The sequence below is a fragment of the Canis lupus genome, chromosome 14 (assembly GCF_048164855.1).
Source record: "Canis lupus baileyi chromosome 14, mCanLup2.hap1, whole genome shotgun sequence".
NCBI lineage: Eukaryota > Metazoa > Chordata > Mammalia > Carnivora > Canidae > Canis > Canis lupus.
The window spans coordinates 24464723-24491514 of NC_132851.1; the positions used below are offsets into that span (position 1 = coordinate 24464723).

General features: G+C 37.4%; 1 protein-coding gene across 33 annotated transcripts in view; it reads right to left on the minus strand.

The window, feature by feature from the left end:
• The window catches only part of TATDN1 (TatD DNase domain containing 1), a 65450-nt gene that overhangs the window by 16294 nt on the left and 22364 nt on the right, over positions 1-26792 (minus strand). For 20 of the 33 annotated variants that reach the window (XM_072774431.1, XM_072774436.1, XM_072774446.1 and 17 more), the window contains 8 exons: positions 25286-25349; positions 23369-23512; positions 23228-23270; positions 17209-17294; positions 17076-17116; positions 14369-14445; positions 1605-1675; positions 484-610 (listed from right to left, as the gene is read on the minus strand). In XM_072774431.1, coding sequence (XP_072630532.1) covers positions 484-610; positions 1605-1675; positions 14369-14445; positions 17076-17116; positions 17209-17294; positions 23228-23270; positions 23369-23512; positions 25286-25349 — 653 coding nt within the window. Of the gene's footprint in view, positions 1-483; positions 611-1604; positions 1676-14368; positions 14446-17075; positions 17117-17208; positions 17295-23227; positions 23271-23368; positions 23513-25208; positions 25350-26792 lie in introns of all 33 variants that reach the window. The other 13 variants (XM_072774451.1, XM_072774450.1, XM_072774453.1 and 10 more) reach the window with 1 other exon arrangement.

A 26792-nucleotide genomic window follows, 5' to 3' on the forward strand; every position in this document is an offset into this window, starting at 1 on the left:
ACCCCCTTTTGGGTTAGAAAAAGAAACTCTTTCTATAAACTTGACCATTTTGTTCAGAAGCTGAAAGAAATGTGTTACTTCTTAGGTTTATTCAGGTTGTCAAATCATTTAAAAACACTAAAAGGTATCCTGCTAAGAGTGCATTCTGACAACCATGAGCAGGGAAGCTGCGTGAGAATCTTTTCTCCCTTTCCTATAAAATGACAAATGACCAAAATCACATGAAGTTGATTTTGGTCATTCTCACTCCTGTAATAAAACCACTTATAATGAGTTGAGGGGTTGAGATGATGGGAAAAGAGGAGCTGACCTAGAGCAATTCTGGTGCAGATCCTCTCAAATCACTGCATTAAAATGGTGGCTTTTGACTGGAACGTCATTGGAATGTCACCCAACTTCAATTTTGTTCCTAAAGTTCATTTTCTAAATGGCATTTGGTGGTTGACTTTAATGTTCTGAAGACCATGAAAACAAAATACTTACATTATATGGCAGGGTTCATTCCTGTCTTTTACGCAGTGCCCATTTTCCCACTTCTTTTTGGTAGGAAATGAAGTTTTTATATATTTTGATCCAGCATGTGTACTTTTCACTCCACACCAAGGTGCATCTACAGTTAAGCAAAGAAGTTTCTTGAGGTTTATTTTTCAAATCACTGTTTTCTTAACATTATCAAACAAATATATAACTTATAAAGTATAAGTCATGATTCAGCTTTAAAAATGGTAAAAAGCAAAATCTTAAGCATAGGATTAAATCTTGAACTATACACATTTTTAAATGCATTTAAAAAATGTGAATGCTTTTTAAGACTCACTTTCATTATATTTTTTGCTAATTACTACTGGTGTATGGCACCTTAAAGCCAAAATAAATACAGATTGTAACCTGAAAACACTTAAGTCTCTATTTGCCTCTAATGAATGTGAAACAGTAGCTTTAAATACTGGGGTTATTCACTTACCTCTTTCTTTAATAAGAATTTACACATTTTACAAGCATTGTACTTTCAATAAGATCAATTTCATTTTCATGACTCTCCAAGGAAATAAACCTGATTTGTTCAGAATGGCTTAATTAGTCTTTACTAAAAAAAGCCCATATATGTAGGTAAAGCCTTGACTTCAGGGTTAGGTAAAATGTTTAAGTTTCTAACCCTGTTTTAAGAGGGAACTGGTTAATTTCTAAAATTCCTTGACTAAACCAGTTTGATTTAAATTCTTGTACTTAATTTGAAAAGTACTGTAGAATTAAACTATTACAAAGACAACACTGTATAAAAAAAAATTCTGAAGTTTCTGAAACCCCAAGGTCCCAGATTCCTTTGTTAGGGCTACTTGTTTAATAAAATATTTACGATTATAACCTCCTTAGTTACATTTTCAGATATCCCATTTTTAAGTGCTTAGGCTTAATCTAACTTCTAAAATTGAAAACTTTGATTGCATAGATACTTTTCTATCAATTGATAAAAAAACTCCAGAGGTTTTCTGAAAAGCGTAATTGTTGAAGGTAAGTGAGCTATTTTTAAAAATTGTACTTAGTGTAGCTCTTTTTTGATATGGTTTAATATGAAAATGAAAGTTCTAAAAGCATAAACTTACCAGTTTCAATCATTAATTTTTCACTAGGTATTGATTTCAGAACTTCCAAATTGGCCTCAGTTTTCAGTGAGCTTAAAAAAAATTTACAGATATATTTAATGAAGTTTTTTTCATGTTACAGATTTATCTACAACAGATTAGAAAACCTAAAATCTCCAAACAAAACTGTTTGGCTATAACAGCAGTATACGCATTTCTATCCTTACAGAATCCAGATTAAGATCTATGCCAACCATACCCAACCTTTAAGGGGAAACAATTTTTTGTGTTTATCAGCTGTCTCAAAAGTTTCGGATTCAGTCTGTGTAAAACAACTTTTTAAAGAATTTGCTTCCCTGGGTAATTTGCATACCTAGGCTCAAAATGCTGAGTTTAAAGGTATGGCCAGTTCTTTCATGGGCCAAATACTGCCAGGAAGGAATCAAAGTAATGTTCACTAATCGCCAAGTGAATCTTCACAAAGAATAAAAATCACAATCACAGAACTATGAGTATGTAACAAGGAATGAAAATGAAAACCTAGTTAGGAGATGTCCTATTCCCCACATCTGGAAACAGGATCTTTCATTACTCTTGACATTCTGAAACTTGATGTGTCTGGGCAAGAGGCTTTTTTCATTCATTTAGGGGAGTTAGAAGCCTTCCAGTTTATAGATGTGTGTGTGTTTAGGAGGTCTTCCAGTTTAAACCCCTCCCCCCAACTCTGGGAAAAAGGAATTTCCTCCTTTTCTCTCTCCTCTCTTTCTGGGACTTGTATTAGTTTTATAAATCCTGAAATGGTCTGTTAAGCTCCTGTTTTTTTCATCCTTTTCTGGGAAATTAACTTTCATTTCCTTAACTTTCATTTTCAGATCCTGAGACAGACTAGATGGATTACTGGTCCCAATTCTTCACTTTCCTTTAATAGGAATGTATCTGCACCGTTGCCATTGTTTCTTAGTAAGGAGGAGGAGAAGGTTGACTGGCCACGGCCTCGAGACTTGCTTTGACCAGATGACATGGCCAAAGGTTTGAAATGCACTTTTTTTTTTTTTAATTTTGATGGCACTTTTGTGATCTGAGAGTAGCACGCTCTAAATAGCCACTGCCATTTCAGCCTGGGCACCCAGAATGAAAACACAGCTCAGATTTGTATTCAACATGTGCCAGTGGCAGAGAGATCTGCCTCTATCAGTCAACCCCCAGCTGATCCAAAGACCCAGGAGTATGAAAAAAATGCTTCCTATAATATGCCAGTGAGTCTTAGGATGGCTTGCTATATATTGTGATGATGATTAAATACTGTCTTTATGCTACATCTTTATTTTTAGCATATATATAACTTTTTACTGTGGAAAGGTTAAAATGTATGTAAGACTGGAATACAGAACCCCCATGTATTCATTACCTGGCCCCCATCTATTATCAACTCCTGGCCTATACCATCCATCCACTCACTCCAAATCTTTCCATATTATTTTGAAGGAAATTTAAAATGTATAGTTTCAACACTTTAGCATTTATTTCAGAAAATATGTCTGCATGTATCTCTAAGCATGAGGTTTTTTTTTTTTTTAATGGAACCACAATACTATTATCACGTCTAAGAAAACCCAACTCTTTTATCATAATATATCCACTATTCAAATTGTCTCAATGTCATACATTCTTAAGTTTGTTTGACTCAGGATCCAAATGAAGGCTGCACCTTGCAACTGGTCAGTGTTCTAAATCTCTTAACCTATTAAGTTTTTATGCATCTCTTTCTACTTAAAATTTGTTGAAGAAACCCAGTTGTTTGCCCTGAAGAGTTTCCCAGTCTTGATTTCATCTGTGTTCACCTGGATTTGTATCTGGGCTCTGTATTCTGTTCCACTGATCTTTGGGTATGTTTTTGTGTCAGTACCATACAGTTTGGTAGGTTCCCAGATGTTTTTTTAATAGAAGTATAGTGGACATACAATATTCTATCAGTTATAGGTGTAAACCAGAAATTTGATATTCGTTTACATTACAAATGGTCATCAATAAGTGTAACCGTCTGTCACCAAACTTACAGTATTATTGACTATATTCTCTATATTGTACTTTGCAGCCACATGACTAATTTGTAACTGGAGTTTGTACCTCTTAAATTCCCTTAAAAGAGCCACCAGTTCTCCATATTTCTGAGTTCATTGTTTTGTTTTTTTGCTCATTTATAAGTAGGCTCCACACTGAGTGTACTTTATTTGAAAAGTATTGTAGAATTAAGCCATTATACAGATGATACTGTGTAAAAAAAATTCTGAGGTTTTTGAAACTCCGAGATACTTCATTAAAGACTACTTAATAAAATATTTATAATTGGACCTCCTTAGTTGCCACATACTCTGACATTCTATTTTTAAGTGCTTAGGCTTAATCAAGCTTCTAAAATTGAAAGGTTTGATTGCATAAATACTTGTGCTAGTACCACACTGTTTTGAGTACTATAGCTTTGTTTTTCAAGATTGCTCTGGCTCTTCAGGGTATTCTGTGGTCCTGTGCACATTTTAGAATTTTAGTTCTGTGAAAAATACTATTGGTGTTTTGATAGGGATTGCATTGAATCTGTGGATTGCTTTAGGATGAATGGACATTTTAACAATATTCTTCCAATCCATGAGCATGGTATATCTTTACATTTATTTGTGTCATTTTCAGTTTCTTTCATCAGTATCTTACAGTTTTCAGAGTATAGGTCTTTAATTTCTTTGGTTACATTTATTACTAGGTATTTTTATCTTTTTGACACAGTTATCAGTGGGATTGTTTTCTTAATTTCTTTCTGCTAGCTCATTTTACTAGAGACCTACCTGATTTTTGTATATTAACTTTCCGCAGCTTTACTGAATACGTTTATTCTAACAGTTTTATGATGGAGTCTTTAGGGCTTTCTAAAAATACAATGTCACCTGCAAATGATGACAGTTTTACTTCTTCCATGCCAATCTGGGTGCCTTTTTTCTTATCTGATTGCTGTGGCTAGGATTTCCAGTACTATGTTGAATATAAGTGGCAAGAGTGGACATCTCTTTAAGCTTTTCACCACTGATGATGATGTTAGCTGTGGGTTTGTCATATATGCTCTTTATTATATTGAGGTATGTTCCCTCGATAACCACTTAATATGTTGAGAGTTTCTATCATGAGTTGATGTTGAATGCTTTTTCTGCATCTACTGAGATCATATTTTTATCTTTCATTTTGTTAGTGTGCTGGTTCAATTTGCAGACATAACCATTTTTGCATGCCCACTTGGTCATAGTGAATGATCCTTAAATTTTCTATTTTGTAGTGCCTTTGCTTGGTTCTGGTTTCATAGAATGATTTTGGAAGCATTCCTTCCTCTTCAATTTTTTTGAGTAGCTTGGGGAGAAGCGGTATTAACACTTCTTTAAATATTTGGTAGAGTTCACCTATAAAGCCATCTGCTTCCAGACTTTTTTTTTTTTTTTTAATCACCAGTTCAATTTCATTACTAGTGATCAGTCTGTTCAAATTTTGTTTCTTCCTGATTCCTTCTTGGAAGATTGTGTTTTCCTAGGAATTTATCCATTTCTTCTAGGTTGTTCAATTTGTTGGTGTATAATTTTTCATAGTAGTCTCTTACAGTCCGTTGTATTTTGTGGTGTTATTTCTCTTCATTTCTGATTTTGAGTCTTTTGTTTTTTTAGTAAGTGGCTATATAGGTTTATCTATTTTGCTTATTTTTTTAAAGAACCAGCTCTAGTTTCATTAGTTATTTGTTTTTCCTCATTTCTCATGTCTGTATTTCACTTATTTCTGTTCTGTTCTGGTCTTTATTATCTGCCTTCTAATTCTTGACTTTGTCTTTTTCTGGCTTCTTTAGGTGTAAGGTTAGATTAACATTTTTGTTTCTTGAAATAGGCCTGTATTGCTCCAAACTTCCCTTTTAGAACTGCTTTTGCTACATTCTAAATATTTTGAACTGTTGTGTTTTCATTTGTCTCAAGGTATTTTTTTTTTTATTTCCTCAATCCACTGGTTCTTCAGTGTTTAGCCTCCATGTTGTTTTTTTCAGTGTTTTTACTGTAATTGATTTTTTAAAAAGATTTTTTTTAAGTAACCTCTACACTTGAACTCACAATTCTGAGATCGAGTCACATGCTCCACCGACTAAGCCAGCCAGGCATCTCTCTGTAATTGATTGCTAGTTTCATACTGTTATAGTCAGAAAAGAGGGGATCCCTGGGTGGCTCAGCAGTTTGGCGCCTGTCTTTGGCCCAGGGCGCGATCCTGGATCCCCGGGATCGAGTCCCACGTCAGGCTCCTGGCGTGGAGCCTGCCTCTCCCTCTGCCTGTGTCTCTGTCTCTCTCTATGTCTATCATAAATAAAATATTTAAAAAAAAAAGAAGAAAGAAAAGATGCTTGATCGGATTTCAGTTTTCTTATGTTTACAGAGACTTGTTTGGTGGCCTCACATGTGAGCTGTTCTGGAGAACAGAATGTTTCATGTGCCATTGAATCTATTGTTTTTGGATGTAGTGTTCTGTATATCAAGTGCATCTGGTCTAATATGTCATTCAAAATCCATTTCCTTATTGCATTTCTGTTTGAATAATCTATCCATTGATGCAAGTGGGGTGTTAAAATCCTCCACTATATTTGATATATTATAATATATATAATATATAATAAATTGATTCAACTATCAATATCTCCCTTTAATGTCTGTTAATGAATTGCTTTATTTAGATGTTATGTTGGGTGTAGATATTTACAACTGTTATATCCTCTTGTTGGACCCCTTTATCATTATGCAATGCCCTTGTCTTATTACAATATATTCTTTATTTATTTTTTTAAAAGATTCTATTTATCTATTCATGAGAGACAGAGAGAGAGGCAGAGACACCGGCAGAGGGAGAAGCAGGCTCCAAGCAGGGAGCCCGACGTGGGACTCAATCCCGGGTCTCCAGGATGACGCCCTGGGCCCAAGGCAGACATCTACCCAACCTCCGAGCCACCTAGGGATCCCCTCCAATATACTTTAAAACAAAGACTGTATCATTTAAGTATTGCTACTGTAGCTTTTTGTGGTTGATGCTGCTTCTGTTTACATGGAATATCATTTTCCTCCTTTCACTTTCAGTCTGTGTGTCTTTAGGCCTGAAATAAGTCTCTTGTACACAGCATATAAAAGTTTTGGGTTTTTTTAATCCAATCATCTTATGCTTTTTGATTGGAGTATTTAATCTATTAATGTTTAAAGTAATTATTGGTAGGTATATGCTTATTACCATTTTGTTCATTGTTTTCTAGTTGTTTTTGTAGTTCATTTTTCTCTTGTTCTCCTCCCTCTGCTTTCTTTAGTGTCATGCTTAGATTTCTTTCTCTTTAGTTTTTGTGTATCTATTATAGGTTTTCAGTTTGTGGTTACCGTGAGGTATATATACAACATTCTACATATATAGCAGTCTATTTTCAGTTGATGTTAATGTTTGAACATATTCTGAAAGGACTACCTTTTTATTCCCTCCTTTTCAAGTTTATGTATATAGTGTCATATTTTATATCTTTTTGTGTAATTGTTAGAGATATAATTGATTTTACTGTTTTTAACCTTCATACTAGTTTTACCAGTGATTGTTCTATCTTTACTATGTTTGCTTTTACCAGAGAAATATTTTATGAATTTCTTCTAATCAACCTTTTCTTTTTTAAAAGATTTTTATTTACTTATTTGAGAGAGAAAGAGAATGACAGCGAGCACGAGCAGGGAGATGGGAGAAGCAGGCTCCTGCCCAACATGGGGCTCAATCCCAGGGGCGTGGGACCAGTACCTGAGCTGAAGGCAGACATCTAGCCAACTGAGTCACCCAGGCACCCCTAGTTAGCCTTTTTTTTTTTTTATCTGCTTAAAGAAGTATGTTTAAGGGGATTCCTGAATGACTCAGTGGTTGAGCTCTGCTTTCAGCTTAGGGCCTGATCCTTGAGTTAAGGGATAGGGTCCCACATCGGGCTCCCCTCAGGGAGCCTGCTTCTCCCTCTGCCTATGTCTCTACCTCTGTCTCTCTCATGAATAAATAAAATATTTTTTTAAAAAAGTACATTTAACATTTCTTGTAAAAACACGAACTCTCAAGTTATGTCTGAGAAACCCTCTCTCTCTGTGAATTCTAAACGATAACCTTGCAAGGCATAGTATTCTTGGTTGTAGGCTTTTTCCTTCCAGCACTTTGAATGTATCACACTACTGCCTTCTGGCTGCAAAGTTTTAGCTAAAAAAATCAGCTGATAGCATTAAGGGGGTTTCCCATGTATGTAATTAGTTGCTTTTCTCTTACTGCTTTAAAGACTCTTTAATTTTTAACCTTTTTGTGATTACATGTTTTGGTGTGGACTTCATCTTGTTTGGGGCTGTGGGTGTTTCCTGGACATACATTTATTTCCCCAGGTTAGGAAAGTTTTCAGCTGTTTCTTCAGATTTTCTGCCCCTCTCTTCTCCTTCTGGGACTCCTATAATGTGTTAGTGCAACTGATGCTGTCCTAGAGGTCTCTTAACTTCATTTTTAAAAATTCCTTTTCATCTTAGATGGTTTCTACTACACCATCACCCAGGTCATTGATCTGTTCTGCTGTATCCTCTGTTATTTTTCACTTCAGTTATTGTATTCTTTATCTCTAATTGGTTCTTTTTATATTTTCTTTTACTGATTTCATCTACTCCTTTCAAGTTCACTGAGCATCTTTATGACTGTTACTTTGGACTCATAATTTAGATTGCTTGTCTTGGTTTTGTTTAGTTCTTTTGTGGGATTTTGTCCTGTTCTTTCACATGGAATAAATTCTTTTGTATTTTCATTTTTTCTGTATTTTTTTCTTTGTATTACATCACTTACATCTCCTGGCCTTGTATGTGGTGGCCTTATGTAAAAGGTGTCCTGTGGGGCTAAGTAGTATAATACCCCATGGTCACCAGGGATGTGTCCAATGTGGACTGTCTATGCCCTCCTGTTGTAACTGTGTTGCAACTGCCGTGGGTGTGCTGGTAGGCAGGACTTCCAATCCATGAGCATGGTTCCAAGCCCAGTTGGCTGCAAAGCCTTCTTGAAGTCACTGCAGGGATGCGGGGTGGGACTAGGACATGTTCCTAGCTGGAGCTGCCCAGGAGATCTGGAAGAGAAGTAGCTGCTTTGTGGGTTCACCAGTCCCACACAAGGTGACTACTGGGTGTGCTGGGCAGGAGCCATTTTGGAAGGACACTTGCCTGATCTGGCAGGTTGGGTGAGGTGGGTCCAACAGGGAATGCCAGGGCAGAGTGAGCTGTGCTATCAAGATGGTTGGACAGTGTTAGAATTGGCCCTTGTTAGCACCAGGCCAGCGAGGCTTGAGAAAAGCAAAAGATGGCACCTGCTAGCACTCCTAGTCCTGGAGAAATTTTCAACAAATCCCTGCCCCTCCAGCACACACTCTAAAATTAGCCAATAAATCTCCTTCCTGTATACCCCTGACACTTTTCAAACTGCTGCCTCTCTGCAGGACGTTGGAGGGAGTAATATAGTGTGCTGGCCCTTTAAGAGTAGAGTCACAGTTTCTTCTAGCACCCTGGCTCTGCTGGAGTAAAGCCCTGCTGGTTATCAGAGCCAGCTGTTACAGGGACTTGTCTTCCTGGTGCAGATCCCCAGGGCCACTGAGGTGCAGGAGACACCTGATGCAGGGGCTTGATCCCCTTGCTCCTCAGGGAGGACCTCTACACCTGTGATATAGCTCCTGGTTGTGAGTTACCACTCCACACTTGTGGTTCCCCACCATGTCTCTGCTCCTCCTCACCCTTCTCAGTGTGGCTTTTACTTTGTAGTGTGGAAGAGCTGTTCTGCTACTCAGGTCATTTTCTGAAATGAGTTGCGTTACTTGCAATTGTTGCCTGAGTGTGTCTGTGGGAGGAAGTCGGATCCTCCTACTCCACTATATTCCCTGGTCTTGTCAACATGAAGAAAAATTCTGTCCTCTGTATTTCTCACAGGGTATCTAGAGGACCATCTAGAATCCTAACCAGATTCAGGTTGGATTTTTTCCTTCTTTGGCAAGACTTTCATAGGTGGTGGTATGATCTACTACCTAGAGAGGCCCACAGTACCTGGTTTAATTTTCTGATAGGAGGCAGCCATGGATGCCCAGTGCTTAGGCCTCTTAATTCACCAGAATCTGCAGAATGTTGATAGAATTCTATCAGCCCTTTATTTACTAGAATACTGGTATAAAAAGTTCCTATGTCTACTATTAGGTACCCAATGGTAGTAGGTAGAGGGCAAAAATATGTATCTTGCTGTTGAATGTGTTGATTCCCTCACTTTCTCCAATGGTGGTATTAATACAGACATTCATTTCTAATCATTAAGGAACTCTTAGTTTTATGTTCTTTTTCTTGTAATAGTCTGTTCATATTTTATGAACTTAACATATAAACCTTTACTGTATCAGGTCTCTTTTAATGTTCTTTTCCCTAAATTGTTTCCTCTGGTGTTAACTTTTCTGCTTATCTTGGTCTTTTTCCTTCTGTTGGTTCATCTCATTTATCTGGTGGTCCTTAATTACCAATTTATACTTAAGAAGACTTGAGTTGCCAGTGTTGTGTTCCCCCTGCTTCTGTGAAAACAGAAGACTGTTTTACTGCCAGTTCTCTGAGTGGGGAAGTTCCTTGTGGGATAGGCCAGGAATGGGCATACAGATCTGTAATTTCATTTAAGAATGAAAAGGGAGGGAGCTGCGAGGCTTTTGCTTCTCTAAAGGCTTTCCTCTGGGATCAGCGCAAGAATTCCAAGTCTTGGCTCTTACAGTTAGGTTTGTTCCATTTTCTTGAGAAAAGATTTTTCTCTTTGAGTAGAAATGCTTGCTTCAAGGCAACCACTATAAGGAGTGATATCTTTCTCTAGAAGGCCTTCAGTCACCCTAATTTGGTCCTATTTATCACTAATTCTAAAACCCAAAGCCTCTCTGAGATTTTGCCTGCTAAATTTTGCTACCGTCTCCTCTGGGGCCCTTTAGTCTAAGTTGTCTATTACAGAAAGTCCAGTCTTGTTTCTTTGCTCTTACTGGTTTTCCATTTTGAATATGTAGGATTTTACTTTAGAATGATTTTAGGACAGGTTTGAAAGGGAAATGTGTGTCTAGTTTGCCATAAATACTAGCCTTTTTATAGTGTTCTCTAGAAAAAAACAACTTAGTTTCAGCCAGCTTAACAGTTGGTCAATATGAGTATTTTCAAAATGATAGGCTTGATATATGTACTAAATTTATAAATTAAATTAATAAATTATTAATTATTAATTGCATATTTTAATCTCTTGAAAAGAAATCATGCCTGACTTAGTCTTTTACTACATATATTCCATGATTGTAAAAAGTGATCTAAATACAGAAATATACCCTACCAGAAGAAATATTTTTAAATCAAAGCCAATTATATCTTTAATAAGGTTTCTCATTTAAGGGCGAGCAACTACAGGATTCTGTAGTCAAATCTGAAACTGTCCCATTTTCTTGGAGGAAAATGTTATAATTCAATCCTTAGAAACCAGACTTTATGTCACAGTATAGACTCAATTACTATAAACTGAGAGTCAGATTAAGACTAGAATACATTGAATTTCAGAATAAGAAATACATTGAATTTCAGAATAAGAATAGAGATATTAACTGATTAAACATTAACTGAGTTAATATAGGAAAAAAAACCCTCATGTCATTAACTTAAAGCCATATCCTTATAAATTCAAGGTCATACAGAAATTTTTTAAGATGTATATTTCAAGTTGATGAAATAAAGGCCTTCTACCCTCTTTTTTTTTTTTTTTTTTTTTTTAATATTTTATTTAAAGTGCAAGCCAGGAGAGGGACAGAAGGAGAGAGAGAGAATCTCAGGCAGACTCCGCTGTGAGCATGGAGCCCAACAGTGTCCAATCCCACAACCCTAAGACCATGATCTGGGCTGAATCAACAGACGCTCAACTGACTGAGCCACCCAGGCACCCCATCATCTTGTCTTAAAAATCATTTCAAAATTAAAACAAAACAAAACCAGAAACACATTTTTTGGTGAAACTAGGAGATATTTCTCTTAGTAACAAAACTATAAAGCAGAAAATAGACAGTAAAATGATAAATGATCTCTGTTTATGTGCTAAGTGACTTATGTGCCATGTGCCTGCAAGGAAAGACTGAAGACAAGCAAACCAATTCACCCAAGAAGTTCTAGGAAATGGAAGATCTAGGTACTTAGGTTGTGATAAGGCAAGGGACTGAGTGAGGGCTGCTTTAAAAAAAGTAGGGAACAGAAAAGACAGAACGCTCAAATTACTTTTCAGGGAACTGGTGCAGAAATGACTATTTCTGCTTCCTAACCCTGGCCTGAGAGAGAGAAGGGGGGGGGGGAGAGGGGTGTGTGTACAGTCTCTGGAGAAGCTAAATCAAAGGCTGGACAGGAGAACGAGGAGTGCAGAGGAGTGCAGGGGTGAAGCACGGGGCTGCAAACAGCCCAAATGCTGACTGGTCGGTGAGGTCCTCTCCAAACTTATTCTGCTCCAGAACACAGGTACATTTATGAATCTCTACCCTGTTTTTCCAGCAGAAATCAGAGGATCCCTCTCTGAAGGATCCTGAAGGCAATAAGAATTGCCTGACATTTAAAGAAAGTCATGACAGAGACTAAAACAAAGAAGAAAAAGAAATTCAGAGGAAATAAAAGCATTATATGGCAAACAAAAAATAACTTTATAATTCATATCTTTAGAGAGAGAAGAAGATCTATCTGTATCTGTCAAACCAGATAACCATCGGGGAAAAAAGAACTTTCAGAGATTAAAACCAGAAGCTGGAAGTTTTATTAAAAAGCTGAAAAACATTTTTGAAAGAAGGGGGGAAAAGAGAGAAATTACAAGAGGAAAAAAAAAATGAGATCACAGTATGAGCCTGGGAGGTCCAAAGGAAGAACAGAGAAAAAAAAAAAAAAAAAAAAATCCCAGGACTGACAGAGATGAACTTCTAGCTGGAATGGGCTAGTATAGAGTGCACAAACTCTGAATGACAAAGGCATCAAAATGCCTTTGTGAAGTCTGATAATACCAGAGGTAAAGAACTAAAATATTCCACCGGGAGAAAACAGTAGGTCAGAGGATAAAGATTAGGAATCAGAATAGCCACTGACTTACGTTTAGCCTAGAAATGGAGCCCTATAAAGTCTCATGAAAATTACTTCTAGTCTAGAATTTTATGCCCAGGAAAAATACAAGTGGAAAGGTTTGTTTTTCTTTCATTAACTATCCAGGCAAGCTTTCAAGAGCAGAATAAATTCATGTGAAACATGTTCTAGCAAAACAAAACTGACTACACGGGATCTAAATAAGAGTTCCATCGCCGAGTAGACACTGATCCAAAATGAAGATGGAAGGGTTAGGAACTGGACAGGTAATCTAGACAACCAGATTATCTAGACAGTTTTCCTCACACGGAAAAACAGACAAAGGCATTTTACACAATGGTTGGAAAGTGTGAAAAGGCTTCAAGCTTTGAAGAAAACCAAGTAAATAAACATGAGGAAAGTTGCTCTAGGGAAATAAAGTGGTGTATCTGACAGTTCAGAGGAAAACAATATTTTCAGACATAATAAGGGACACAGTAAAGATGCATACAACCTAAAATTCTGAACTCCGTACACGGACAAGCCTGTGGAGGAAAGGCTGCAGGTGGCAGGGCAGTGCTGCTTGTGAGAAGTAAGATGCTCACACACCTGAACGGAAACAGGGTGAATTAAGAGAGAACTGCACAGATGTAATACTTAGATTATATGACGATAAAAAGCAAGTGGGGGGGAGGTCTCTGGAAAAGCTGACTTACAGGTAGAGGGCATGGTGAGGAGACTGTGGCTACAGGTTTTTTAGAACTACTTTTTAATCCATTATTCATGTATCCCTTTCCATAGTGGTTTATAAATTATTAAGATATAGAAGCAGCATTTAGGACATATAAATAAGTCTGAACTCTGTAACAAATAATTTCATGGTTCTATTTTCCTGAGGTGATATTTTACTAAAAAATAATATAGTCAGCTAAGCAGTAGTTTTTAAAGGAATAAAACACTGCAGAGGGAAAGCCCAGGGACCCAGCTGTGCTAGCTAACTATTACTGGGTTTACAAAGTTTGGTGTGGTGTAACAGCAGAACGGTCAGTGAGCGTGGAGCCAGAGGACACTGGTTCTCACACTGTGAGTTACTTTATACCTGTTTCTTAACCTCTGTGAGCCTCAGTTTCTTGGCCTAAAGAGATCTATAAAATGATTATGTCATAGTAGGACTTGCCCCCTAGTCGGATATCACTTGTGTATATGCGTACACAATGCTAAGAACATGTATGTTTTAAAGGGATAAAATGACCTGAGAATAATTTGCATTGCTAGAGAAAGCTAGCTCCTGATCTCAATACAAAATTGTTTTCCATAACTGCAATACAGGGTTAATAGCTTATAACTTGCAAGGTTTTTTTTGTTTTTTGTTTAAGTACGCTCTATGCCCAAAGTGAGGCTTGAACTCACCACCCCAACCAAGATTAAGAGTCACATGCTCTACCGAGCCCTGTAACTTTCAAGTTTTAACTTGCAAGAGTAATATTGTATAATTTCTTACATACTTATTGAAATTTGCAGGCCAAGATCAATATGATAAATAAATACATTTAAATCTTTATCTGCGATTCACTGTAAAACAAGGAATCTACTTAATATAAAACAAACTTAAGGACCTACCAACCATTAAATCCTATATAGAGATCCAAGTCAATCAAGGCAGCTGCTGCTTCCTTTGTACCATCAAATGAATGCACCTAAGGACATACAGGTATAATTTTATTTAGTAATTACTTTCTTCAAAATCCTAAATAACACTGATAAGACTTTCTAAGGAAAAGTATAGATGCATTAGGGCTTTAAATGTGGTGGCCCCTACAATCTTTATTTTCAAATCCAATCTCACAATTAAAATAGGGCATCTCCAATGGTATAAGGCAAGAGGGGAGATGGCTGCCTAGACTTTCTCTCTGTGGCTGTGCTGATGGCTCTGCATCAGCATTACTGCAGTACCTCCAGGAAAGGGGACTGGAGGTGGGAGCCACATTCTCAGGCAAAAGCATGGGAAAAGAAAAGTTTAAAATGTTATAAAACCATGTAAAATGCAGATGTCTGGATGGCTCAGCGGTTGAGCATCTAGACGCCTTTGGCTCAGGGCGTGATCCCAGGTGTGGGGATTAGGTCCCACATCGGGCTCCCCACAGGCAGCCTGCTTTTCCCTCTGCCTGTGTCTCTGCCTCTGTGTGTCTCTCATGAATAAATAAATAAAATCTAAAAAAAAAAAAAAAAAACCCATGTACAATGTATCTTAAAATGTTCAATTTTTATGTCATGGAATACTTTTTTCTAGAAGACAGATGACTTAAGGGACAAGTTTTAAGACCTATAAAGAGTTCTAAGAATCTCACTAAAAAAATGTAAATTATTACACAGTAATAATTATCTCAGTAGGCAAAAAGGAATGAAATGGTTGGTGTTGTTCTTCAAATATATAGGGATTAAAGCAGTTTTTCACACGTTAGATATATTTATGTAATCAAAACAGTAACAACACTTCTTTAAATACACCTAATAAGTGGGGCACCTGGGTGGCTCAGTCAGTTACACATCCAACTCTTGGTTTCAACTCAGGTTGTGATCTCATGGGTTGTGGGATCAAACCCTATGTGGGGCTCGGTATGGAGTCGGCTTGGGATTCTCTCTCTCCTCTCCCTCGGCCCTTTCCCTGCTCATGTGTGTATGCACTTTCTCTCAAATAAGTCTTTTTTTTTAAAAAAAGATTTTATTTATTTATTCATGACAAACACAGAGAGAGAGAAAGAGAGAGAGAAAGAGAGAGAGAGGCAGAGACACAGGCAGAGGGAGAAGCAGGCTCCATGCAGGGAACCTGATGTGGGACTCGATCCCGGGTCGCCAGGATCACACCCCAGGCCAAAGGTGATGCTAAACCACTGAGCCACCGGGCTGCCCTAAACCTTTTTAAAAATAAATATATAAACACACACACCTAACAAGTGATGTCATTAATATATTCATACAGCATCCAGAGTCTGAATCCACTATGAGTAACATGCTTCTCAAAAATAAAACTGTTACACAGCTGCCCAGAAGGGTTTATTCTTCCCCTTAGCATTTCCAGCTGACTAGAAAATATATCATCCATCAAAATAATTTTAAATAAGACTCTTCATAAACCATTTCAGGAAATTAGTTTTATTTTATTTGGTGATCTCTCTCTCTTTCTAAGATTTTTTAAAGTAATCCTACACCCAGTGTGGGGCTTGAACTTACAACCCCAAGATCAAGAGTCACATGTTCTACTGACTGAGCCAGCCAGGCACCCCTTGGCAATATCTTTTTTTGATAAAAGTCAAATGTTTAGGTTGGATTTTTTGCTGTTAAGTAAATTTTAATTTAGAAATACAGCAAATGGGCTAAGAGGTAGAACCATTAATCCCAAGGGCATTAATGAAAGCCTCTAAGCCTCTCTCAGTTCCCAAGTACAGTTCCTAAAGGATAAACTGCAGGGCCAGTAAACAATAGATAAAAATGTGTGCTGTAATGCAGAAAACATTATCACTAACAGTCTGTGAGACATGAAGCAGAGGCTACAGACTGAACAGACAAAAAGCTATAAAAGCAAAGCAATGTGGGTATACAGTAAGTGCTCAGGGCACTTACTCTTAACTTAGTTGGACTTAGTATGACTGTTTTATATGCCCGGATAATAGCTTTCCTGCTAGAGACTAGTGAGTCGCTCCTAAAATTACAGGTGAAAATTTGTGCCTCTGAGCATTTTTCTGAGGCAGATTTTCAAAAGAATCCATGATCCAAAAACGATTTAAGAAACACTGCTTTGGATGCCTAAGCTAAGTGGGAGGCAGATATTATTTATGGGAACTAATTGAAATGACCACACAGAAGTAGAAGCAAATTACAGAAAGGAATGTCTCTAATCAGAGTGATAATAGTAAATGAATACAGTTGGCAAGAAATTAAGAAGGCAAACCTGAAATGAATATTAAATACTTTATTAAAATTAGTTTATATTTTGCTTGGAATTTCAACTGAAAGACACTGAAGAATGTCTGATGGAAGAGGCAGAGAAAAAGTTATCACTCACCCTACTAGAATGTAGGAGTAAATTCATGGGGTTTTCTTGTGAACAAAGTCTTTATCATTCTTCTACTTTCAACAAAATAAATGTAATTAAATCAGTGTGATTTACGTCGGTATCACATCTGGCCCAAGATCCTATAGTAAAAGTCTGTCCTCCAATAAGAGGGGTAAGAATATTTATTGCTGATATATGGATTACTTCAGAGGCCAACCTGGGTCACAAGGAAGCCTCTGTGCATCACCTACTAAAAACAACTCTTCTACTTACCACTCCACCCACACACCGGTCTCTGTTTCTTTTCATTATATCTGTGAATTAAAAACAAACAACTTTTGGCAAATACCTTGCTTGATTTCTGCAAAATTCTTGAATTCTAAATGAGATTTTAGCTTTAACTCACCCAAAAATTCAGCATGTGAGTTCCGACAGTGAAGAAACATTGGTAATTTTGTTTGTTCTGCCAGTTCAAACTGTTTTTCAAAATATCTGCATAATGCCAAAAAAAAAATTTCCTTGTTAATTTTATTTTAGCATGAGAGAAATAATTATGTTAACTATTCTAAGGAACTTTTATCAGTCTTGAGATTATAGGACAGAAGTAGTGAACTCAGACATTTAAAACACATCTGGCTTAGCCAAAGGCTTTTCTAACACACAGCCTCCTTTGGAAGGGATACTTCATTTTCTGGGATTACAAAATTATTTTTAAAAATGTTTCTTAGCTTTCCATTGTAACTGGTGGGTAAATTAGGTAGCACTTTACTACTGGATCACTAGAATTAAAGAGCTGTAATGTGTAAGTCCACAGTGATGGGAGCTGCTCCTTCAAATAATTCCTTTTAACTAGCTTTCCCACCAAACCCCAGCAAAAAAAGCAGACACCCTCCCATCACTTGTGGGATCCCCTCCCTGCAGCATGTGTTGGAGGGGAAGAATTACACCACCGGCCTCTAGCCCAGAGCTGGCTGGGCACCCTCAGTCACAGTCAATTCGCTCTAGTGAGAGGCCAGGCAAAGCTCTATACTCAGTGTTTGCTATGTGCTGATATACAAGAAATTACTACCACTAAACACAAGGATTTATTAAATAAACAGCATAAAAACTATTTTTCAAAGAAAAATTATGTGATAAAATGGCAGCCCTGAATGTTTGGAGAATACTTTATAAAAAGGTTTTTCAAGTGCCACATGCCATAATCTCATCTGACCCACAAAATAACCCTAGAATAGGACAAGAGCTGGTGTCAGAGGATGTAGGACCTCATCCAAGATCATAACGTGACAAACTTGCAACCAGAATTCAGTGCTCTAATTCCAGGTCCCACCCAAAATGACTATAGGTTGTGATATTTCAAAGAAGCCTTTCTGGCCCCACGGCATAATGACAAGCGCCAGATGTAACAGCGCTGGGAGGAGGGGGTAAGTGGGGGTTCCCTGTCTTCTCAGTGCAGTGCTCACTCATTCTCATTCATGTTCATGCAGTAAAGATGAAACCAGAAGTTAGATAATAAATTTATTTTCCTATAGGAGTTTACCTCTTCTAGGCACCTTAGTTTTAGGGAACACTTTGTGTTTAAATTCTTTTTTTTTTTTTTTTAAGATTTTATGTATTTATTCATGAGAGAGAGAGAGAGAGGCAGAGACACAGGCAGATGGAAAAGCAGGCTCCATGCAGGGACCTGATGTGGGACTCGATCCCGGGACTCCAGGATCAAGCCCTGGGCTGAAGGCAGGCGCTAAACCCCTGAGCCACCCAGGGGATCCCCTGTGTTTAAATTCTTTTGCTATATATTCCTGTCTTGTCTCCTTGAAGTACATGACAATCATTTTCCTGGAGTACCCTTTCCTTTTGTACTCTTGAAAATGCTAAAGTTTAAAATTAGAAACAGAGGCGTCTGAGTGGCTCAGATAAGGTTAAGCATCTGCCTTTGGCTTGGGTCATGATCTCTGGGTCCTGTGATGAAGCCTCACATGGAGCCCGACCACTGGGTTCCAGGCCCAGTGGGGAGTCTACTTCTCTCTCTCTCTCTCTGCACCCCAACTTGTGCTCTCTGAAATGAATAAAATATTTAAAATTAAAAACAGAAGTGTACTTCTTAAATAGTTTTCATAATGTTGGTGGTCTTTGTCTTTATTATCCAATATTTAGGCTTTTAAATCACCTTTTCACAGTCTGCTAGGCTAGAATAAGGAAAAATAATTTTAGTTTTCACAGTGTAGGAAACAAATGAAATCATGAAAGAAAAGTCACTATTTCCATAATCTCTAAAGTAATTCAAATGTCAGCAATTAAGTGTGCTCCAGTCATTACGTAAACTTTACCATGTATCTGACTTCTGGCTACACACCACACACACACTCTGCTTCATGCTTCCCACTCTACTGGGATCATTTCTTTCACACACAAAATTCTATGTACAAAGCCACACAACCGAGCCACAGATTTATAGAATCTAATGATCACCTTGGGAATAAGCTTACCCCTCATAGCAGGCAAAAGTACAAATTATGAAAATAACAGATGTTTCAAGCAATGTGCCTCCAGAATTTTGCATATGAGAAAAGAAAGGTCCATGCACTCAAGCTAGCTAGGTGTTTTGAGGCCAATTATTCCTAAGGACATAAATCGAGGAAAACTGGTACTTGACATTAAGTACCTATTGCCTTTAAGGAAAAAAACCCCATCATGGTAACTAGAAACAGCCTAAGTCACAGGGTAGGAACTGGCACCTATCCAGAGACTTCTCTGCTTTTGTGTTTTATCTTAGTTTGCATATGAAAAGCACCGTTTGCTAGAGTTAGATTTCTCCTTTTAGTGAAGCTGCAATTTGCTTCTGACTATATTACTGCTTCTTACATTTTAGGGTCAACAATAACTAAGGGCTTGAAAAGGTCAGCTTCAGAGTCACTGTTAGGAATTCGGATCCAGGCAACTCCAAAACGCCCGCAATGTTCCAGCAGCGCAGCTTGCAGCTTAACTGGCAACGAGCCCACCTCTAGGCTGGCTGAGGACAGGGATGGCCTCAATCTCTCATCTCTGAGGTTCCCTAAATCCCCAAATGATTAGTTTGAAATCTTGTCTGATGTTGGATTTCTTTTTCAAAAACAGAGACCTGCACAGTATTAACATTTTAAAGCCCCAAGAAAAATTCCACAGCAAATTCCTCCCACTTGGAAGTGAACTGAGTTCTAAACTTGCAACAAGAAAAGGGAATGTAGCATCAGGCAAAGAAACTGAAAACACAGGGTATGTTTATCCACAACAAAATCAGTCTTTTCCCTTGTTTTCATGCTTTTCGGTTTTTTGCTCTTTAAAAAAATACTTTTCAAAAGCCCCAAAGAAAAAGTATATCCTGTATTTTCTTTAGAATGAAAATATTTCTAAGAATAACACCACAACCACAGTGTATTGAGCACTTACTTGTGCCAAGCATGTTACTATGGGGTTTACATACCAAATGTTAAGAAAGGCAGTATTATCCCCATTTCAACAATGAAGAAATTGAGGTCTACAAAGAGACATACAGCCACCAAATGGCAGTTATGATTCAAACCCAAAGCTGTTGATTCCAAAGAGAACCACCCTGCACACTTATGTACCACCTTTACTTACCGTTACGTCTCAGACAGTATTTCTAGCCAGTGTCTACTGCACATTAGATCTGTCTTGCCTACTAATCCATCACACCACTGTCTATTTTTCTCTTCTCATACATCTTTTTCCTGACTGCATTTTTACTTAAAAAACAAAAACAAGTCATACACTGGTTAATTGTCCCAGATGGTATAAAACAACAGCTTAAAATCTAAATTCTTCCAAGAAAAGATCCAACAGCAAAAGCTGAATTATAGGGTTTTTATCCATGCTGCTCTCCAGGAATCAAAAACACCTCTTCTCCTTATTAAAAACTCAGTGAACGAGGTGCCTGGGTGGCTCAGTTGGTTAAGTGTCTGACTCTGTTTTGGGGTCAGGTCATGATCTCAGGGTCATGGGATCTAGCCCCATGTGGGGCTCTGTGCTCAGCACAGGGTCTGCCTTCCTTGTCTTTCTGCTCCTCCCCCTGCTTGGCTCTGTCTCTCACACTCTTGCTCGCTCTCCATCTATTTCTAGAGTAAATAAATAAAACCTTTAAATAAAAAATTAAAACTCAGTGAACATTTATGGAGTACCCACCATGTGCTGAGAGTACTGTGCATGGTGCTATGGGCACTACAACATGAGTGAGACTGGGTATGTGCCTCTGCAGACCTCAGACACTAGTCTGCTGTGGGATGGGAAGGCGTAACATAGCTGTACTTCTAGGACAACATGAGAAAGGCTCCAACAAGTACTACGCACCGTGTGCGTGTGTGGGAAAGGAGCTGCATGCTCTGAGCACATGCTAGGGGAAAGAGGGAGCAAAGGGATATTTGCTTCCGTAACAACAATCCAAATGGGATTCTACTAGTGTGCTTTTTACTAAATCATTTGATGTTTTGTTTGATGTTTTAACTTAAAAATCTCAAGTTGAGCCACCCATCTTTTTAAAATTTATACCATACTTTAGTTTGTCCTTAACTTTATCTACTCTGGAAGAGGCCTAGCTCACACCCCCTTCACCTTATTAACAAAGCCTTTCCTAACTCCCCCAGAAAGTCCTTCCCTCCCGTTGTCATATGCCTTTTTGTTAGCATTTCAACCCATTTTAATTCTTTATGTCCTCTCATCAGAACCAAGCCTATTCTTTGTATCACACTAAGGAGACACTTGATAATCATTTACTGAATGGAGTTTAAACTCTCTAGTACAGATCAATACCTGGGCAGTTGGCATCTGTGTTCAAGCAAACTATATCCTGCTATACATATTGTTTTAAGTTCTGATCTTCTTTTTCTTTAAGATTTTATTTCTTTATTCATGAGAGACACACAGAAAGAGTCAAAGACATAGGCAGTAGAAGAAGCAGGCTCCTTGTGGGGAGCCCAATGCAGGACTCAATCCCAACACCCCAGAGTCATGATCTGAGCCAAAGGCAGACGTTCAACCACTGAGCCACCCAGGCGTCCCTTACGTTCTGATCTAAAGGTGATGGTGGAAATATCCTCAGAGCAGTAAAACAGAATTATCAATGTTTACATTAAATACAAAAAAAAAATGAGTTTAAGATATTTAGGTTGCATTTTAGAATCAGTTTAAATGCATCTGGATAAAAGTCTGTGGGCGGGCAGGCAATCTTGAGGGACTCTGCCACTGTCGTTGATTGTCGCACCCTACACAGTCCTGTTTGCTTCAAGAGGTTCATCTTGGCCAAAAACAGACTTAACAGATGGAGGAATTAAGATATGTGGGCTTAACCTAAGAAACATAAACAGTCAACTATTTTTTTTTATTTTATTTATTTATTCATGAGAGACATAGAGAGTGAGAGAGTCAGACACACAAGCAGAGGGAGAAGCAGGCTCCACACAGGGAGCCCGACGTGGGACTTGATCCTGGGAATCCAGGATCATGCCCTGAGCCAAAGGCAGATGCTCAACTGGTGAGCCACCTAGGCATCCCTATTTTTATATTTAAATATGAGTATGTGAACTTTTAAGGTAAGTCAGCTGATCTATAATGATATTCAAGGGAGGTTACCTGCTAGTAATCATGCGAATGTCCCTGAAAAACACAGCATCATGTCACTAAACAGCTCCAAGAGGATTTATTCTAACATATGTCACCAAACAGCTCCAAGAGGATTTATTCTAATGTTTTATCTCCTGGATAATTAATACGTTGTTTTTGAAATGCAACAAAATGCTCATGTCTTAAATTAAGTCTATGACCTAATTTTCCTTTTTGGCCTGTAACACTACCCACTGGTATGCTGACAGGAGCTCCAACTAAAAGGTATAGACAGTGAGTTTTGGAAGTCTACAAGGCTTATGAACTTTGGGGTTTTCTGGGAAGCCACCACTCTCCGCATGACTCCTATGAAAAGACCCCACATTCTTAGTTGACAATATCCATTGCCCAGCAAGAGTAAAACAGGTTCTTCCTGCTTTGGTGATTGATCCTGTAATCTCTCTTTAATACTCCTTGCTCTTAAATCATGCCCCCATGAGTGAATTTAAATCATTTCATTGGAATGGTTCATGCATGAATACATTCATTAGGCAAAGAACAAAAGTCTCCATCATGTAAAACTCATCCCTTATTTCTACTATTAAAATTAAATTATATGATTAATCAATTAGGAAGGATGTTTCCATCTCTTATGAATTCCATACATGCAATTCCAGTATGCATGGAATTTGTTTCACTTAACTTCTGATATACAAAGGAAAAAATAAAAAATCCTGATGCTTAATCCAACTACATTCTGAACGGATAAAAGCTATTAAAAAAAATCTACTCAAGATTTTGCGATAATTTCTGAAGTCAATAAATTTCCTTACTTGAGCTGAGTATCTCTGGGACAGAACTGTAGTCGGTCAAAATCTTTAAAAGATAAAAAAAGAACCAATAAGTACTCATTATCTTTAGTACAGAACAAATCACTTTCAAAGTCACTCTTAACAGAGTAGGTTGGCACTTACCCAGTCCACACTCTCCTATTGCTACAACTTTCCCCTTATTGTTTTCAGCAAGGTTTAACAATTCCATTAAGTAATGATCAGGGTCATTCTTTTCAAATTCATCACATCTGGTAGGATGACATCCAACTGTACTGAAAAACATATCTAGCACAAAATAATGTCTTAGGATTATTTTCGAAATATTTTCCATATTATATTTAATATACAAAAATGATAGAACATCAAATAATTTCAACTGGTTACTTTTTAACAATAGTCATAAACTACCTGAACTACAAGAACTACATAAGCTTAATCATATAATAATTTTTGGAATATCTTAACAAAGCAGAACAGGAATATGAAAATTGCCTTAACATATTTGTAAAAGGAATTAATTCAACTCTTTCCAAAGCTTGGTATTTATTGAGTCTTGTAGAATGGAGAATTCTCTTAGGAGAATGAAATGTCGTAACTTAATTATATCTTTTATATTTACTATTCACATCACTGTCTTGTTTCATCTATTCAATATGGTAATTATATATATATTTTTTTTCTTCCCCTTAAAAAGGGTGACTCAAAGAGATGGAAGGGGGATTTGTTTTTCTAATAAAAAATAAAGTTCACTTATTTGGAGACATGCAATTATTTGATAGCTGTAATTGTATGGAACACAAATGTGAAGTCAAAAAGGGCTTCGAAGTGGCTTGCACCTGAACCCATGAGAGAGGTGGGGACCATCCTCAGCCTTTTCAACAGATGTTTACACACATGGAGGGAGAGGTTTTAAAGCAGTGAGGACGCAGGTACAGGAAGATGAGTGATGAGGGCTGACAAGGGAGATTCAAGAACTTTTAAAAGCATATCTCTTGGGCAGCCTGGGTGGCTCAGCGGTTTAGCGCCGCCTTCAGCCCAGGGCCTGATCCTGGAGACCCGGGATCGAGTCCCACGTCGGGTTCCCTGCATGGAGCCTGCTTCTCCCTCTGCCTGTGTCTGACTCTCTCTTTCTCTCTCTGTGTCTCATGAATAAATAAATAAAATCTTAAAAAAAAAATCTCCTCCTCTCATTAAAGAAAAAAAGCATATCTCTTTGGGGGTAAAAAATATGGAAGACAATATTTTTATACCCCCAAAGGCATCTGAGAAGATGACTACTTTTATCTTAATCACTAAGGAAAAATGTCAGTGGATGCTGAAGAGAAGTATGCATTTTTGAAAGCTTTCCATAAAAAATAACTTTTAATAAGTAAACCAGTAATTTGAAAAGTAACACAGAAGGCCTAACTCTTCAACATCTAGCACAAGAAGCATGCTTGCCAAAAAGCAGAACCAAAAAGAATTAGGTAAAATGAATGCCAGATAAAGGAGATGTTTTCTTTAACTAGGATTCCCTTAGGAACCAATTCCAAAACTTTATAGATTTTAAATAAGTGCAAGATGTATGAACATAAAATGAGTATTATATATTATTACTTGCATTCCTAGGGCCTTACAACAATGGTTTGCATGATAAATATTTAATAAATGATCCTTCAGTTTAAATTTAAAATGTGCAAAAGAAAAGCAACTCACATCTTTTTTTTTTTTTTTTTTTAGGCAACACACATCTTAAATACATTACAACATACAAAAAAAAAAAAAAAAAACCCTACATCAGGGATATGTGAGGCTAAACCACGGTGAACTTAATTCTCGTTAACTGAAATCTTAAAATAATCCTTAAGTACAGTGAGAGAGAAGGTTTAATCAAACATCTGATACACCAAGTATCACTTTGAATTCTTTCCTCTTAACACTGTCCCATTGCAATCAGTCTATTTTTCTATTGTTTCTACCATCACAATCCATTGTATTGTACCTGAGGCAGGTCTTAGAAAGATTTCTCCAAAATAACTTAATTCATATTTTTGGGAGGTAAAAGTAATATGAGGATACCATTTGTTTGTGCCAAATGCAGTGCCTCTTTACTGTCCTGCAGATTTCCACCTGTAATCATAAACTGAAATAGAAAGAAATAAAATAAGCCCACTTGAATAGAGTATCAACAACAACTTATCAAAAATGCCTTCCTAATGCTTTTTTCCAGAATGCTTTTCTCTCTCTGTCACACTTACCCTTCCTTTAAAATCTCGCTGAAAGGTCACCTCCTATGTAGAGTGGTCTCTCCAAACATACAAGCATACATACCATGCAGATTTTGTCACTCCTTCCTATTAAAATGTATTCACAGGTATGTTTTTCCTGTTAGATCACATTGAAAGACTGAATAACTAAAGACTTCTGAATTTAGAATTCTATTCATCTAAGGATTCAGTAGTGTTTATTAATTCAACAGTTCTCCAAGTGCGGTCCCAGAACCCCCAGGGGAATGTGAAGTCAAAACTATTTTCGTAATAATACTAAGACGCTATTTGCCTTTTTCTCTCTCACTTGGCCACAAGTGTGCAATGAGATATATCAGAGGCTACATGATGTGTAACAGCACAAGACACTGACTGCAAAAACAGATCTCCAAGTTCAGCAGTCTCTATTAAGAGCCAGACATTCAAGAGATATTTAAAAAAAAGATAAAACAATTCCAATCACGTCACTGCATTTTTTTGGTTTGGTAGATACTTATTTTTCATAAAAATATGCTACTTATGTTATATAATGTCTTACTGTTAATAGATATTTTACATTCTTATCAGTTTTAATTTCTAATACTAACAGATAAAACACACGCACAAAAGCTCTGTGGGATCCTCAAGAATACTGAAGAATGTGAATGGGTTCTGAGACCAAAAGTTTGACAATCACTGGATTAACGTATATTGAATTCTTTGTAAGGACATGGATGGCTCCTGGCACAAAAGCACACTTCTAAAGAGGCAGCCCTCAGGGTCCACCGGCAGTCAGAAACAATGTATGAAAAGGAAAATATCACCAAAGAGCAATGTGTGGGTGGTGGCTACTGAGGCAGTCCTGCTGAAGTATACAACCTTCTAAAGAAGTGACTTATAAAACACACTGATTTTTTTAAGCATCTCACTTCAAGCTAAAATGAAGAATTCCTTCTAGGTCCACACCTAAAGAGAAAACGTACACAACACAGGAGGAAGTGCAAATGATGAGCAGATGTTTTCATATAGCAACCTAAACTTCATATATAATAGGCACTGAGTATCTATTCAGGGAACGCACAGCCATAATTAAATCCTCAACTCCTTATGAAACACAGGGTATAAGATGTTAACAAAAATACTGGGAGAACTTGACTGTTTACTAACACTACCTAATTCTTTAATATAAGACCAGGTGCCCATGTCTAGTATTTCAATTCTGTAAAATCGTTGCTATTCATGTCTATCTTTTATTTTATCTATGACTTTCTCAAATAGGTGAAAAAGTAAGGACAAGACTAGAGGACGTAATTTCCTCTCCCAGGTCACAATGGTGATAT